Source organism: Diachasmimorpha longicaudata, chromosome 9 (genome assembly GCF_034640455.1).
Source record: "Diachasmimorpha longicaudata isolate KC_UGA_2023 chromosome 9, iyDiaLong2, whole genome shotgun sequence".
Lineage (NCBI taxonomy): Eukaryota > Metazoa > Arthropoda > Insecta > Hymenoptera > Braconidae > Diachasmimorpha > Diachasmimorpha longicaudata.
This window is the reverse complement of record NC_087233.1, coordinates 6,227,189-6,245,773: the sequence shown is the minus strand read 5'-3', so window position 1 is coordinate 6,245,773 and position 18,585 is coordinate 6,227,189. Positions and strand designations below refer to the sequence as shown.

At 39.8% G+C, this 18,585-nt stretch overlaps 1 protein-coding gene across 6 annotated transcripts in view; it reads left to right on the top strand.

Annotated features, from left to right (window-relative positions):
* Sick (sickie) overlaps positions 1-18,585 on the top strand; it is a 121,469-nt gene that overhangs the window by 37,101 nt on the left and 65,783 nt on the right. For 4 of the 6 annotated variants that reach the window (XM_064127418.1, XM_064127416.1, XM_064127415.1 and 1 more), the window contains one exon: positions 12,991-13,160. In XM_064127418.1, the coding sequence (XP_063983488.1) occupies positions 12,991-13,160 (170 nt within the window). Of the gene's footprint in view, positions 1-2,163; positions 2,838-12,990; positions 13,161-15,598; positions 15,937-18,585 lie in introns of those variants that run through there. The other 2 variants (XM_064127421.1, XM_064127419.1) reach the window with 2 other exon arrangements.

Below are 18,585 nucleotides of genomic sequence, written 5' to 3'. Positions count from 1 at the left end.
GTATTTTGATGACTCATTCGTATTAGTCAAGCACACCTAACGACTTTCCACGATTATCTATAAATAAGTCTTTCCCTCATCGACTATTTCCAAGTGCAACCCCCGTTGTTACCCCCCAAACGAATAAATTATTAAACACATTAGTGTAATTTAATTCTCTTGTAATTTTATGGTGAAATTTAGTGGTTGTAGTGGTGTTGTGTATCTCAACACTGTGAGGAAATAATTTCCTTTATTTTCTTTTTACTTTGCGCGGTGGGAGAAGTGACTACAGGTGGTCTTGTCGGTATTTCCTAGAGACTCTTTATAGATGAAAATGGTAGGGAAAGAGACGAGTAAAATGCACCTTAAAAATGTCCACAGAACTCCCACAATTTCATAGGTATCTCTACTTCTCGAAAGCTTTTTCTTCTTTACCTTCTGCCCGAGACTGACATAATAGCTCTGCTCGACGGGAGAAAAAAAATGAGGGAGCGGTGAAATTTACTAAAAATAGTAGAACATCCCATATATTTTTTATTTTTCATTCCATAAAATATTGTCTCAACGTAACACTCATTCACTTAAATTATTCAGGGGGTGTCACTCCTCAAAAAATTTCCTGAACAATATTGTTCACTATTTAATTAAATTAATGAGAAACTAGTTGCATTGTTTCTTCATAATGTCGCAAAAAATTTCAAATCAATTGATATTTAAATACGAACATTTGACGTTGTTCATTGAGTGAAATTGATGGCTAAGATTGAAGCCACCCACGTGGACATTATCTCCCTCCTCCCACCGAAATATGTATCTCCTCACCAATAAAATCAAGTACCAATCGGGATTTATAATCCAATCGATTGAGACTTAACAATCAACTGGGATCAAGTGGTTGGTGGAGTGCATAACGGTTCAATGAAGATGTTGTGAACTGTATGATGCCTTTTCCACGATCCTCGTGACCCCCGTCGGTATCGCCAAAGTAGCAGACGCATCATTTTCTGGTTATTATTTCCATTTTTTCACGTTCACTTTCTCATTTTCCATTTATTTTTATCCCTGGCAAACGTCGAGTTGAGCTATTGATCAACAGAGTTAATTATTAGTGGTTATCTGTTGGTCTCGTGACTCCAGAATACCAAGAAAACTGACAGTAAATGAGGAAAATATGGAGAATGATTTTTCTTGTAATTGAGGAGAATTGAGAAATTCCTATAAATTATTAATTATTTTAACGAGAATTGCACGTGGAGATAAATGATTCGTAAAAATGAAGAATCGATAAATTAATTTGACGAGGATTACTTAACGCTCTTAAACAATTCTGGGATTTTAATAAAAAAAATTGTGAAATGATCGACTAAAATTTCCAACGACGACATTTCATAATTTTTATTAAACTAATTGTTTACGGATATAATATATTATATATTATAAATCTTCTTGTATTATGTGCTATTCTTGCGCAATGTCATTCCTATGTTATGTGACAAACCGTAAAAAATACCTGGACCTCCTCAATTAAAAAAAAAAATTCTCTCCACGAAAAAATTCGCCGTATTTACACCTTTTTTTTTTTCGGAGTGAAAGGTCGTGTCTATTGTTCCTGAGGGGTATTTTTCACGTCATTGTTACCTTTCTTCGTGTTTTTAAAAAGTCGTAAAAGGTCCAAACTTCATGCCGGGAGCGCCAGGACTCCAGCAACATCCACGTGGGTTCCTCTACCTGGAATTTCTCTGGTACTGGCATTATCCTGTACTCACCACGCGTTTTACCATCTCCTGCAGTTACCACCACTACACCATTGACCTCCCACTACAGTACCTTTTATTTGTCCTCTCTCTCTTGTCCAGATTTTTCCTCTCACTTGGAAACACGCGGGCCAGGCTTGGGCTCCTCTCCTTCGGTCAATTGTCGAAGGCGCCTTGTACATGTGCCTTTAACATTTTTCACGATTGTGTTTGTGTTGGAATTACCTCTATACCTAGCGCGTTGAGATCTTTCATCGGTTAGTGCCTCGTGAGTGGCTCGGTAGCGCGGATGCTGACGTGATCCTGACTACTTCAAAAGATTCTGATACCGAACGCGGGAAAATTGAATGAACCAGTGATAAGTGATTCCAGGGGTGAAAACGACGACTACCGGGGTTTCCAGGGGTGAAAACGACGGCTACTGGGGTTGCCAGGGGTCAGATAATCATTTCACGTGTCAGGAAAATTTGGAAGTCTATTTCTCGTCGATGATTTAATATTTAAAATTATTAAAAAATTGAAAACTACATTTTATTGGCAAAAGTGTCACGAGAAATTTCGATTCCCGCGACTTCATCGCATAGGGTGAAGTCCAAAGCGAAATGAGTCGAAGAATTAGTTGAAAGAAGGGGCAGAATGAGTTGAGTGGCTCTTGAGACAGTTTTATAAATAGAAATTGAACATTCAGAGTTATATTTTACTTGCAATTAATCGACGAAACAACGAATTCGTCGAGGAGATACTCCAATTGATATTTGACGTTTTCTCCGGATTTTAAAGTCACGTGATTGTATATGCGCATGCGCTTGCTTTTACTAGTGTTTACAAAGTGATTCTTCAAGAGCGTGGCCTTCAGCACAACCGGAAACTAGGCTCCAGTGCTTTTTTTTTTTACTGTTCATTGTGTTTAGTTACATTTATTTCGTATCAACGTGGAAAAATCTGGTGAGGTCTCAGTCGTTATGAAGACACGGATTGTCGTGACCCGATTAATCCCAACTCGAGGACAATCGTCTCGTTTCACCAATAGTTCAGCTACTGGAATACAATTCGTACGGTATCACAGCAATTTGTGAGGAGAACTCTGGAGAAGATAACGAGGTACTTCGGAATTATTTTGAAATTTAAATTCAATTGCTTGTACATGGAATTGGTAAATGAAAATTGGCTCAGTTGAGGGATTTCTCGGGCTTCCGGTGGTGGGTAAAAAAAAAAAATCATAACATATAGGGAGAACAGAACGGAATGGTTTTTATGGAGAGCGAGGCCATTCTGGACGGTCTAATTGAGATGTTTATTTCTTTATTTTTTTCCCCTTTGCCCCCCGGCCTTTTGGTCTAGTTCTGGTGGTTTGTAATTATTTGTGATTTTAATGGCTTCACCGGATATAATTTTCGGAATTTAAGACATCAAGATGTGCATTCTACCCTGGGAACAATTTTCTGGAAAAATTCACGTGCCGTAAACGAGTTAGAATTACAGTGTAACAACGAAAAAATTACTGGGAGCATCGTAATTTATTTACGGCCGCCTGTGGATTTTTCTGCCACTGAACAATTATTTATTCAACTATACATGATTTTTTCCGGATCATTTTTCGCTGTGTACAGTCCTAGGGAATTTTTTAAATGCAGTGCTGAGTCTATCGCGCCCCCGGAAGTTGCGGAATTCGCACGTTAATCCCCCAACATATTGAATTTCCATAATCCCCCATGGAGAACGTGATTCTGTACCATATTCCATGGTAATCCAATCCCGTACCATTGACACTCAATATATGTATTGTGTAAATAACCCGTTAAAATTCATTGTTCAACGTATCTCATTTCCCTGAATATCGTGCGGCCTCGAAAAGCGACAATAACATCATCTGATTAATCCGGCAAAACCACTAAATCGAAGGAGGCGGAAGTCTCGGAATTCACATCTCGGGGGCTAGATAAGAGGACAAAAGCCTCACGACGCGGGCGGTCTTGGTCGGCTAGTGAAGATACCAACCGAAAAGAAAAACCTCCGGCGACGACTTTGTCCCGTTGTAAGATGCGGCGATGAGGCCATCAAGTTACGACTTGTACTAACACGTTTCCACCTTCTTTAACCTTCCGCAAAAAATGATATTATCTATCGTTTGAGGACAGTTATTAATTTTAAGTTCTTGGAATGCCGATGGCTGTGGTCTAGGTGATGATTCGCGATGGGTGGTGAATTCAAGGATCAATTTTAACACTCGAGGCGTGACAAATGTCTGTCACGCGAGTTGTTGCGAGAGTCGGGGAATGATTTTCCATCAGGTAATTGCAGTGATTGGTTTATGAGGGTCAAGGATGTTGGGGGAGGGGGGTGATGTGCATTTCCGGAACATTATTGCAAAAATTTTTTTTCGTGTATGAAAGATTATTGTGTATGTGTAGGGGTAGTGTCTTGATGACGTCTTAATTACAAGCACTTTGCAAAAATTCTCTCCTCTTATCAACTGAAATTCTCGAAATTCTACCGGTGATATCGTCTCCTCATTAATATTCCATTCTCTCCGAGCTCTTATGGTTTACGATCTGTCCTTTTCCCCTCTCCAAAACCCAATAAACACATTAAACCGTGTGATATTCAAGACTTTATGTTGTCCCACCCTTCGATCGTTCGATAATCTCATGAATAATAATCATTAACCTACTACATTCGATAACTTGTCAATCTGACAACACTTTGAAATTAATTAACAATGGCAAATAGAACGGAAACACTCAACTTCGTGATTCTAAAAAATAATGAATTAAGTAACAACTACTGAATATCGTGTGAGAAAGTTCATGGGATCAAAGTGTCTAGTTATATATGAGAATTTTAAATCGATTCGCTCGACTTAACGATGCGAAGGACGAACAATATCTGCGAAATACGATAATCACGCGAACCAGTGCCTTTTTGGTGATATCGATCCCCGATTGGCTCAATAAAAAAAAATTTCTCTTTTGAAATTTGAAAATAGCGAGAGAAATAATTCATTCCATCCCTTTGCTCCACTTCACCTAATTAATTAATTTACTGCATGAATTTATTGTTTATTAATCCATGAAATATTTCTCTCGTTTCACTCTAATGAAAACATAATTCAAACTGATGCACTTCCGCATAAAATTATTCTTCCGAATAATCATTTATCCAGTATTCAACTACAATTAGGGAAAATTGTTGCACGTGCATTTAAAAGCAATTAACTCGACTGACGTGAGTGCGAATACTCGCCAAGTTTACATATAAAGCTCGTCGATATTTTCCCATGGTGTTGTTTAATGAAAATACAGTCACGTTCGTGGTCGAATCGGTCGCTGAGAATCGCGACGAGGAGTGAGGGAAAAAAAAAAATTTATGTGAAAACCACAACAACTAGAAGAAAACAAAATACGCAGGAGTCAGTGGGAAGCACCAGGAGATGAGAGCTACCACGTTGCCACGTGCGTGGAACTACACAACAGCACGTATGGGCTGAAAGGGAAGTATAATGAGAGACCTCATTGTCCACAGTTGGACGGGGAATATTACTGAGTCCAAGTCAGTCTCAATTAGTCACTCAGGATGCATCATAAGCCATTACTTTTTTTTATTGAAATTTATGGCTTCTGCGAAACGCTCTCGTGTGTTTAGGGGAATCGAATAAATAATGGAATTAAGTCAAACGTTATTTGGCACTTCAGAGGACATATCGAGTAACTTATTTCGAAAGAGAAAAATTTATTTAAAGAATTTAAATGATGCAAACTGTTCATTGATTGATTAATTAGAAAAAAAAAATTTATAATGAGGAAAAAAAATTGCTGGAAATAATTGTAAATTTAGGGAGCCCTCGGCGTCCGGGAATCGGGTCCCTCTGGTTACTGAGTCTCTCACGACAGTTTTGGAAAACTCTTCGAGATAGAAATTTCCCAATTTTCCACGTAATTTTCCACGAATGTTGTAGTGAAATCGGAGCACTTTGGACCCCCTCTGATCCAAATCTATCACCTCCAATTTTATCTAACACGATACTGAAATTGTTGGAGGTCCTTGGCACTGTTCGCACACACCGCAATAGTTTTCCCCGAGATTACCAGGTATATAACACTCACACGATCCTTCCTGTCTCTTGTTATGTACACTACATAGAGTCCGTTCTCCCCTCTGAGAGTATTAAATCCACCAATGGTGGCTCTTATCGTTTTCTGTTACTCGATATCCTTGCTTGTGCTCGCCAGTTATAATGATAATTGCCGGTGAGGTATAACGACGTATGTACCTGTATGGGGATGCTGGGAAAATTGTGGGAAAATGTTGGATGACTCGGGGTAAATGGCTTCAACGAATTATTTATTCGTTGGTGCACATTGGAAATGAGAGACCGGAAAATTTTCTTTCCGTACGTCGGCGTCGGAAAGATTGTAACTATGCTACGGTGAATGATATTTTATCGGTATTTTACGATTGAGGGTGACGGAATTTACTCTGGCAAATGCCGTTAACTCGTGTCTTCGGGATTTCTCGGGTACCGGGGTGGGGGCAATCATTATTTTATGGGAAAACTGCGAAATTATATGGGCGGGTACTTATCAGTTAGTTTGTTTGTGGCGGAGGAAAAGGTCGTTAACGTTTTGAAGGTCAGACCACGGGAAAATTTCGGGAAAAATTAAAAAAATTTCCAGATAACATATGACAAAGAGGAAATTTTTAAACAATTTTTATGTCTGGGCATGTGATTACACGAGACTTTGAGGAATATTTTACGAGGGCTAAACGTGAATGGAAGGGGGAGGAGGGCCTCCCCGTAGTTTGATTAAAAGATTCTGTCTTTTGCAAAGTCAAATAAAAAAAAAGAAAATTCTTGCTCAGTTCGCCCTTTTATTAGGGACCGCTGGTTTAATGGCGTCTCACCATCGCCAGTGAAGCACACGAGACGGAAATAAATGGTCCTAACGAAGGTATCTCTGCACTTTTGCATGTGGTCATTTCGAAGTGGAGATACCAACAAATCAATTCAATTAATTAAATGAAGATATATATATATTTTTTTAATCGATCAAGTTCTCTGGAAAGATTCGATTCCACTCCATCTTAATCAAAACATCTCACATCTGGATCATATACTTTGTTAACGGACTTAATTCTTTCCCTCACTGGCAAAAAAAAATCTTGACCCCGAAAAATTCCAGTTCCCTAGATTTTTCATGTTTTATTCCGACCGCGTGCCGACGAAAAAGTTCATGAAATATGCAAAAATAACTGCCCTCGAAGAACAAAAAACAACCGCTTCGAAATGGTCTAACACGACCCAAGTGAAACCATTCACTCTATCATTCATTATCCCAAGTTCAGTTGGTTCATTGAAAAAAAGTTCATTCACCGAACTATCTTTTTCAACTGTAACAATAATTTCAAAAAAATTATTCGATGATTTATGTTTCCTCAGGGGCAACCAGAAATAAACTACTCGAGAAAGAGTGATGAATGAATCCAAATGAACCGCACGGTGCCATTCAAACGATTACCAAATGAAACCTAAAACGAGGTCGACGAGAATAAATGTTCCTAATGAAAAACTAATGCCCACATGTTTGCCGAGTCTCGTATTATATCAAATCCCGCGTCAGACAAACCTCTTGCCATCATAAATACATCGTAAACAACCCTCAATCCTTTCTCCCCACAAGATTCATCCACTTCACCACAATACTCCCAAAATTTGCACGAATTCATTAATTCAATTTAACGGTAGACATCGGATTAATGTAAAGTTTTCCCGGCTCTTGTACACAAGAGGCACTTCTCTCGTCTTAATTAAACGTCCCTTCATTCGCTGGTGTAATGATAAAATAGGGGGTTTAATCGTCAACTTTGTGGTCAAACTAATGAGCAATATTCATCAAATATTAATTTATTAGATCGCACTAATTACGAGAGAAAAAAATTTGTCTCGCAATGTCATATAGTGCCATAATGTCTCATTACATTGCAAAAAAAAAAAATGTAAAATTATCTCGTCTCATCCCTCCATTTACCTGACGATCCCCCTGACAAATTTTCACAAGTGATTGTGTTATCTCTTCCAATTATATCATCAGAGTGATTTGCTTAACCCCTCCAGCTAGATATCCTCGAAACTCCGACTCAAGAAGAGCTAATTACGATACCCGTCGTATGAATAATTCAAAGCAAATCGATTACCCTTGAAATTCACCCCCCCCCTACCACCCACCCACCCTTTCATCCCCCTTATCTCAAAAAATGTTTCCTTTAATCTCTCATTCGAACTCATTCCGTTCGATGAAACAGCGAGAAAATACGATACAATTCCGCGTCATCTGATTTACATCTCGGAATGAGAAAACCAGTGTATAAATTTTATGTCTGTGTATGTGTATGTGCCTCAAGTCACCGACTTGCTGTCTGGCCTATGCCTCAGACTCTCACGGATTTATGGGGGAAAGATACAAAACCATTGGTATTGGTGCATTGCACATATATTTAGAGAAGACAGGGATAACCCGATGGTAGACTTGCGCTGTCGTGTAATAATACAGTTGAAAACTGACGGTTGGAATATATAACGCAGGAGCTGGCCAACTCCACATGGCCCAAGAGTTTAACGTACAAATGTTGTATTTTTATTTCTACGAACCTTTCACGATAATTTTTAGTCCCTCAAGATTATCCGGAAGTAAAATCTTGATGAAGTTTTTAGGGAGATCCGTAAACTCGTAGTTATTACATCGAAGTGATAATTTGACAATTGATAATATATTTTTTGGATTAATTATTGGAAATTTTGTGGGAAAAATTAAATTGGTGGGAGGGGCGAATTTTTGGGTAAAACTAATTTTCGTTCCTCATTTCACCCCCTGGAGGTACAATTTTTATCTAAAATTTCTTTTCGTGCACTTAATTTTTTGAAAAATTTTTTCTCTCCGTGTGGAGTAGCGAATGGAATGCCCAGGGTGACCGGGACTACTCTATAATGTAATAGGTGGTGGTTTGCCACGATTCCGGAACTGAGATATATGCGCCTTTGCCCCGTAGTCCAATACTTCTACGGTACCTTTTCACCGTCTCACCATTGCTACTGAAACGAATGTATTCACAATCTCATTACTCCACACTCAGACAAAACTAGAGCTGTTACAGTTGTCTACACGCTAACACAATGGTACAAAAACGAGTACTGTATAACGACCTGTCAATTTATTTCTCAATTCAGATTCAATTCTTCTATCTAAAAACGTTTTGATTCCACTTATGATATGATGGAGTTTAATACCACTGTGGGAATTTACAATTTAACTCGACTATATCACATCGTCAGGAGAATAAATCATGACTGATTTCATTATGATGATTCATGGTTTTTATGTGTGTGAAGGACATTTTTTACGTATTACGAAGTGTTCATGTAATCGGTGATATTTTCTCGGTAATAATAATAGGTTTATGTACCATGAAATTTTATGATTTTTTTTTATCTCTTGAAGATTATTATAAATTACATATATCATGCATTCGACTTCCCATTCAATGATTACAAAAATTAATCTCATATTCCACGGTACCTTATTATTATTTACGATACCATTTTTGTTATCTAAAATTCTCGGCAAAGTCCGAACAAATGGTTTCATACTTTCGAAATTTATTTATTCTTCACACATTTTTTCACGAAGTTGTCATTTTTGGGGGGAAAATATCTGAAATATTAATTAATTAATAACAGAATATTCACCAGTAGATTTTTACTCAACAATATCAAACAACAATATAATCCGATACTCGCAGGCTCACATTACAATTCTCAAAAGTATCTCCGAAGCTGCCGTATATTACATTCTCCAATGCAGTTGATACTCTTCTTTTTCCCCCCCCGCAAACCTACACGCGGTAGCTACCGCGAGAGTCATCCTCAAGGTGCATAACCGCGAGGGATGAGGTGACCAGGGGGAGGGAGACACGTTTGTACGAAGACACTACCATAAGAGGACATCTCCCGCGATATCCTGTAAATACCCCAGCACTGGGTATAATATGAATACGATCTCCCGAGGGAGGGGGGGGGGGAGGGAGGGAGGGCGGGCGCCGTTTTTATTTAACCAATAGCAATGTTAACATTTACCGCGATACGTCGGTGGGTAAAAACAATGAGAGAAGATAAAAAAAATAGAGGGGAAAATTAAGAAGGATAAAAAGTGGAAGATGGCTGATAAGTAGCCATTCTCCTCTCGTTATCTCTCCCAGTCCCCCGGAATATCCTCTAATGGCCCCTTTTCGACTATCGGGGATCTCCGGTCTTCTTATTTTCACATTTTCTCCGTTATTTTTTTTTTTCGCCTTCACTTTCTGTAACTCATGCTGTTTAACCTGAGGCCTCTCTTCGGGAATAAAAGGAACGTCCGCTTATCTGTTACCTCATTTACTCATTTACTCGTGAGGAATAATTCTTCATTAATTTTTTTCTTTAAAATTTAGAATATTTTCAAGTTTGTATAGTCAGGGATAGACCACTAATAAAATTAGAATATATATAATTATAATATGATATCATATTTAGGGATATTTTATATATAATCCGGATATATTTGACGTCAAGACAAAGAGAAAAATTGTTTAAAAATCAAGTTCCTGTTCTGTAATCTGTCAGTCAAAATAATATTCGGTAAAAATGACGGAACAGTTACTCATTTCTACTGGATATTGTTTTGCAATTTTTACAGATTTTTTTTCTCTCTGGGAAAGTGATCTGAGTGTTTTTCCGGGGATGAGATTTAGCGCAAATAATTTTTCCTTTTTTTTCCCCTCTCGTTTCCATTTTCTTTTAGTCTTTCCGTCGGGGCGATCCCGGCGACACTGTCCCATGGGATACACATCGTTGGAGGGAAGGAGGGAGTAGTCCCTCTCTTATCTCGTTTGCGTTTAAAATAAACACAACGCAATGGGAGAAAGAGAGGGAGAGTGGAGGGGCATTAACCGGGAATCGGGGACGTACGATGGTTCCAGTGAGGTAGGGTACAGTGAGAGTGAAATGAAGGTGGTGGGTTACGGGGGGAGGGGAAGTGAGAGGGAGGGTACATCGGTTGCTGATGGGATAAGGAAAGGGAGACAGTGGCATGGGCCGATGGAACGATGGAATGCGACGAAAAAACTTGGCCTTTTCGAGCTACTCCATAAGGGTAATTCGAGAATGCCATCAAGTATCGCGAATCGGTTACGACGAGTTCGGGGTAACGACGGGTTTACGTGGTTGCGATATACATCGATGCTCATGCCAAATTTGGGGTGGTGACTGGGGATGTTAACGATGAGATTGATTGGTTGTTGTACAGAGAGAAAAAATTCTTGAAAAATTACGTGCGCGGAAAAAAATTTCAGGTAAAAATTAAACCTCCAGGGGATGAACCGAGGGATGAAGGTTTATCCTCTGGTTTTATTACAAAAATTATCCCTTCAAGTCTAATTTCGACTTGAAAAGTAGTTGATTGTCATTTCGTCTCATGTTTCGCCCTCCAGAGCTCTAATTTTTATCCAAAATTTTTTTCCTTCGACTTTTTATTCGGAAGAGGCATCTAATTTTTAAATAATTTTTTTGCATCGACTCGACACACGTTGAAAATTAATTGTAATTACATGACGATAATAAGAATAATTTAGTAATTTTATATTTCCAGTAGGGGAAGCGCTCAGGACAAGGGGAGGGAGCGGAATCATTTATTGAGTTGTTTATGACGGGTGAATTTTAATTTTTGGAAATGATGGTGATGATTATTTGGGGTTCATGCGGGAAATGAACAGATGGGGCAGTTGTATTAAATGCGCCACTGGGAGTCGGGACATTACGCCCTGTGGAATAATGGGATTAATTTTTTTTTCTCGTCTGATCATTTATGATTCGATGGAGTAAACCCAGACCCTTATATTTCCGAGATATCCGCAATTCTACCAAAATTAGTCTCGCAAAAAAAAATTAAAGAATGATGGTCTCTCTTGATAATCAACCAATCCCTTCATCATCCGAATTAATTGCATTGAATTGCAATTTCACACGGGATTTTATCTCGTTCGCTAGCAAACAACTGAACATTGACTGAGTCAGTGACCATCACCACCGTAAAAATAAACCGAAATAATTCATGAAAGAGAGGGGCTTTGAAATCCGAAACTTTTGTACAGACACTTTTGCCGATGGTTTTTGGGGGGGTTGGAGACGAGTGATTCCACCTTTTTGTCTCTCCACCTCCTTCCTACCCTCCTCCCATCCCCAGCAAAAAAGCTCTCGCTTTTATCTTCCATCCCCCAGTGCTCATGCCAAACCATAGACGTCATGTACACTTTTTTTTTTCGGTTATGCTGCAGCACAGAGAACACCGGTGAACCTATTGTCGAACGACTTTGTGCCAGTGCACAACACTATTTTTATTTTTTCCTGAACTTGAACAGGAAAAAAAAAAATCCCGCGTGGTCTTAGAACAATGGAAACAAGAGTCGGACACTGTACACGCGTGTTTATGCCTCGGTGCATGGTCACGGTGGTCACGTTTCGACGAAACATCTACTTACAATGTTAAAGAAAGTCAGCTACCAGAAGCTCCTTCAAAAAAAAAAAAATCTTAAATTGAGACACTTGTTCTCTCCATTCAAATATTCCCGAATTCAAATTTCATTCCCTTGACTAGTCCAATTACTCCCCATTTTAATTTTAATTTTTTAAATATTGTTTTGGAAAAATCTTCAGAAGCACCAACGGATCTTAAAACCCCTATCCCATTTCAACCCCTGAAAAAAAATCTTAATATATACCGTACCCTTTGCGGTTTCCTATCGCGTCAACCTGTCATTTCTCTCATTTGTTATCAACATCCACCATTTCCATTGCAATTCCGTTACCCATTTGTTTGTCGAAGCAAGGAAGGGTGGGAGGACGAGGAAGAGGAAGAGGTGGAGAAGGGATCGGGGTAAAACCATCGCAATTTGCCCGCAAGCTCTGGCGCCCGTTTAATTTGTTAAAAAGCGCATCCAGTCGACACGACCGCCCACAATATACGCGCGAAGGGCAGTGGTGAGGGTGGTCAGGGGAAGGGGGTGAGGGAGGAGACATGAAAGATTGCACTCATCGTCCAACCACTCTGCATTCTGTTCCCATTGCAATGCATACATTCTCATTGTGTAACTTTATTTTCCTCGTTTCTCAACAACTTCATTTATTCATGCGTTTCATTTTATTTTCTTTATTTTTCTCCCCCGACAGATTGAGAACGTCAGTTTATGTGTGGGCGCACTGCGTGCACTTGGTGCGGATGTCGGTGCTGTTAATCCTGGTGAATTGTCAACTGGTACCACCCTTCGACCCGTCCTGGCACTACTATTTGCCCTTTCGAGGCACAAACAGAGGGCCAAACAACTTCAGGATATGCCTAGGTAAGTCCCTGTTAAATTACCGACCGTTGGAAACGGGTATAACAAAATTTTTGCGTGTGTTATCCACCGAGGATCAGTATGGGCTCTTCATTATCGATTGAGAGTAACGCGGATGTCGATAACGGGGGATCTCGCGGTTACAGGGGTCTTTGGATGAAGAAATCGGTTCGGTTTCAATTAATTTTATTGGCTGCTGTGGTTTAATCTACGGGTCTGTCTCACTCTAAGGGGAGAGGGATATGAAAAGGGCCGAGGGTGATGGGTAGGATATTTTTTTATCCACCTCGTCGATTCATTGGGATGTATTCATGAAATAAATACAAAGGGCTCGCCATATCATGCTGTACTTAGCGAAGTCTCGTGATATCTTTCTCTCGTTTCACTCATAAATACTGAGGGAAGCTTTAATGGCCATGAGGGCAGCCCTTCTGCATTTAAGATTGCAAAAACTCCTCGAAAAACCCTTAAGAAACATCCACCATCGTTTTTTACATTCTCTTCATTTCTTTCAGTTTCTACTCTCCTCATCTTTACCATTACTCAAGTGTTTTCTTCCGCTTTTTTGTTGGTTCTTTGTGAAATTTTATTTTTCCCTATTTCAAATACCCTCAACACCCCATCCATTTTGATACAAAAAAAAAAAAAAACGGTTTTTTCCAGGGCTTTTTCCCCTTTCAACTCGTTAACGCGTGGATCACTCGTGTTTTTCGAGTCACAGTGAGCCACCGGGATTTATATTTTCCGTCAAAAGCCGGAAACAATCCGTACACATTATTATTTCAAGCCCTCCTTTAGCTGTTTCCATTCGAATGATGTATACACGCTAGTCTGTTGCGTTTAATTACAAAGCAGCCACACGTCGACGGGGATCAATATCCACACGGTAACTCATTAACGTCTCGTTTGTAATCACCTCGCATAACATTACCACATTTAATCAGTGAAAAGTAAAAAATGGTGGGGTAAAATCACGAGTAAAACATAAACCCAAGGACTTTCAATCTCTCTAATTTCCACTGGGAGATACCGTGAATCTGCACTCATTTTTCCGGGTCTCGAGGGAACCAATGAAACCCCATCAAGGGCTTCAACTGCTTCAATAATCCATTGATTGACTATTCATCCGAGTAAACCCCCCGAAGTGGTCTCTGATAAACTTCAACATTTTTTTTATTCGAAGTTGATGAATTGCAGCGATATTTCCTCACGTCGATGCTGCCCTTCACTGCAAATATGTTTAAAAAAAAAATAAAATCACTTAAATCCACGGAAGGATATTTTAGGTAACAATTAGACCTCCAGGGGGTGAACCGAGGGACAGAATTTTGTTTCATCCCAAAAATTATCCGCTAATTCTAATTTTTGTAATAAAACTTGACCGAAAAAGTTTTGATTGTCATTTCGTCCCACGTCTCGTCCTCTAACATCTAATTTTTATCCCAAATTTGGATTTGTTAATTTTTCACGTCAACCAAGTCACAGTCAAACTAAAAAATCATCTCCCTAAAAATCTTTCCAATTTCATTCCCACAATTTCGCTAGACCCTTCGTCCCCCCAAAAAATCCCCCTACAATTTACCTCCAACTCCCAAAAATAAAGAATTAGATACCATTTCAGTCCTTGACATTAACATATTAACAATGCTCCATTATGCTGCCAAATCAGTACATACCTCCCACCCTCACCCGCCCAATGTCAGCCCCAAATACCCGTCTCCCGGTATATTCCGTGTACAACCCGAGCCAAGCCCAAGCATCACATAAATATGTGTATTCCCAGTGTACCCATGCGTCCACATACCACCAGGAGAAGGGGTATCCTCGGTGCGGGGGCATTAGCATGAGAATACTCTCGACAATAAAAAGAAAAAAAAAAAAAAGATCCTGCGGCTTCTCCGTCACCGGATTGGTCGGATTCATGGGAAAGTCCAGGCGGGCCATTGGCGCGAATAACCGAAGCGACGCAACATCGTTCGGAGGGGGATGGAGACGGCGAGAGGGAGAGCTGAGCTGACGGGGAAAGGCCAAGGCGATGGGATGCTGCGATCTGCATCCCGGGGGTTAGACTGAGAGGGAGAGATCGGTGAAAAAAGAGCGAGTCCAATTGTTGAACCGGTGGGAGTGAGAGAGGGAGAATTTTCGGGGCGTTAGAGGGGCCGACGAATGAGGGGGGAAAGAGAGAAAGCCACGTGCTATGGGAACAGTAATGGGGAATATGGCTTGGTTGCTATACTCAGGCATCGTCAGTTTGTAGCGGGCCAGCGAGATGTCTGAACCCATGGACAACGTCATGGACTGTCAAAAATTAAATAATAATTAACGCGGGATATAAATTTTTTTGAATTTTTATTTTATAGTTGAGGACGATTTATTGTGCTGGGGAAGGGGGGGGGGGTGATTTTCTGAATGATTGGGGGTGATGGATAACGCGAGTGGTGGACGGTGATCAAGGGCCTCGGGATTTCATGGGTACTTGTGCCAGCTAGTGGTCAATGACGATGGGAAGACCCAACGTAATTTGGGAATAATGGAATTGCGGGGGAATATTGAGACTGTGACGTGTGTATGACTCCGTGAATCAGGAATTATTGGAGGAATTTAGTGAGTGCTGGGATTTGTGAATTGGAATTATTTGGGGATTCAGACGAGGGGTTGAAGAGGGGTGAGATTTGTTTGGGGATTTAAATATTTGAAAGTGGACAACAATGGGCAATAGCGGAAGTAACAGCGCGAGCCGGAAGACACGGAGTTTGCCGAATTCACCGGAGGCGCACAGGTACGAGTTTTTCATGTCTCGGAGAAATGGTGATAGATGAATTCAAGGTCATGGAGTTGTTGATGGGAAATAGGGGTTCGGTGATCCTGGTACATTTTTTAGAATATCCTTACGAAAGGAATTTTCAGGGGCCGTTTACGACATTTTCAGTGACTTATTTTTAATGGATTTCGGTTTATCGAAGTGCTCGAGAGGTCTTTGTCCTCCGGTGATGATTCTCTTTATTATTATTATCAGGGTTTATTGTCTTGGAGTACTCAGTACAGATATTCATTTTTTGTTTACACGAAAAAGAATTTGGAGGACGATTTTAGGGGTAAAACTCACCTTCATCCCTCGTTTCCCCCCCTGGAGGTCTAATTTTTACCTAAAATTTCTTTTCGTGTAGATAACAATTATCTTTCCATCCCTGTGATCCCAGTTGATTCACTTGAACCACTCGGTCCACAAGTTTATTTCTCCCAATATTTTATGAACGCAAATGATTAAAAAAAATCCCTTCGTCTTCAATTCTTTTTACTCCCCTATTTCGAGTAATATAAATCAATGCTGGAAGCTGTTAGTGATTATTTCGAGCCTGAGTACTTCAGACCTTTGATACATACCTATAATTACACCTCACGGTCGATAGTATGGCACTATGGGAAGATAAAATGAAGGAGCGATGGGGAGAGAGGGGAAACGTCCAAATGGGGAGTAAGTGGAAAAAATGAAAAACCAGATGCCACAGCCCCTGTATGAATATATCGCCCCCCAGAGGCGTTTTAGTGTGAAGACCGGTTGGGAGCCCCGTTCAACACCTTTTTCACACCAATAGCCCGGGTATTTCTGCAGCATTACCGATCCCTCGATTCTCATCCACTCCCTGGAAGATACTCTCGCGTGTTCCCCGAGAATTTCTCGTACTCTTTTTTTTTCGAATAATTTTCTTCTCTTTTTTTAATGTGAAAAATGGGAGTGATACTTATGGGAATATCCTGACGGAAACGAAGTGGTTACACGCAGAAGGGGGATCGGAGCCTGGACTGGGCAAGTGGGAGGACCGGTCGTCCGGACGTCCACGGACAACCGGGTTTCCAATAAAATTCACACTGGCTACATGGCAGTCAGGAGTGTATATCGCGTGGTGTGTGTACACGGTTGGCTGAACAGTTATGGTTGTATGGTTTATGGTGACCACTCGGTGGGATTATCCGACGTGCGAATTGTTTCTTTGTTACGATGGCAGGTCTAATTTTATTAGGAACAAATTGAATTCAATTGTATTGAAGGTATTGAGAGATGAAAGATGTTATTTTACGATATAAATTGGTGGAGAGATAATTAAACTTCATGGATTTTTGGAGAAAATTATTATTTTTTCTACTGATCAATTGATATTCTTCTAAAAAATTGAATTTATCATGCGAATGAAAATGTAGCTCACCTGCAGAATTTTCCTGGTTTTATGATTAAGATACTAATTACTAGAGTCAATTTTCTCGAAAAATATCTTATCAAAGATTAATTGAAAACGATGTACGAATTTCCCTTCAGAAAGTCGCTGATAATGAAACATTTCAGAGCTTTATATCGATCCCCTTCTCATTTTGAAACAAAAAGTATCAATTCAAAAGGGACCATTCATGGTTCGATTATTCCGTTCTCCCTTCTGATAAGAATAAATCGAAAAAAAAATCCTCCGGGAAGTTTTTCCTCCTTTGTTTGAGAAATAAGTGAGGGATGAGGAGGGATAAAGACGAATAAAAACGAGGAGCGAGCTTTCCTGGAAAAGAAGCCAGAGAAACGATGGATACTCAAAGGAGGTTCACGACAGCACGTGGGGATATAAATGTCCAACGCTTTCATTTCTCACTTTCCATGTTTTTCTGGCTTTTTCCTCACAACTTTTTTCACTTCATTCAGGATTTTTCAGTGGCAGTTGGCATTTCCAGCAGTTGGACATGTCTCAACGAGGAAAATTCATATCCATAATTATATTCCATAATTATATTAAGCATCAGGTCATAAATATATTAACAAAATTAGACACCTGTCAATTTCGCAATTTTTCCAACAGAGATCAAATAAATTCTCGCACTTTCTAGATAAAAATTTATTTAACTTATGGTAGAAGTCGAATGTGGAGTGAAATATTCACTGGAAATTATTTATTATTTCCTCGATTCGGAAAAATAAACTCACACCTTCTCCACCCCCTTATGTTAACGTATTGTTGAAGCCCATATTTTCCCTTTTATTTATTCATCAAAAGTATTCTCTCTTTCTCTCGATCCCCAGCATCACTAATAACTCGACCTCTTTATTTAGCATACGAGTTCAAAGACACCCCGCGGGTCACGGAGAGTGAGTCAATGTTTTCAATGTTGAATGGGTTGGTAAGGAGAAAATAGATTTTACCGTACAGCCACTAACGCATTATACACTCGTGGCTTAGGGTCACGGAGTAAACTCCCTGTCATTTATCTCTCCATATCTTGCAAATTTGTTTTAGAATGATTTTTATTCGTTTCTGGAATTGATGGGCAAGTGGAGGAGGGGGTGGGTTAAAATTAGACGTGGGGTGTTGGTAATGTACACATGGACGAGGGGTTCACTTGTTCAGAGGGAAAAAAAAAATTCTCGTCGTGAGAATGCCTCCAGTCGTCC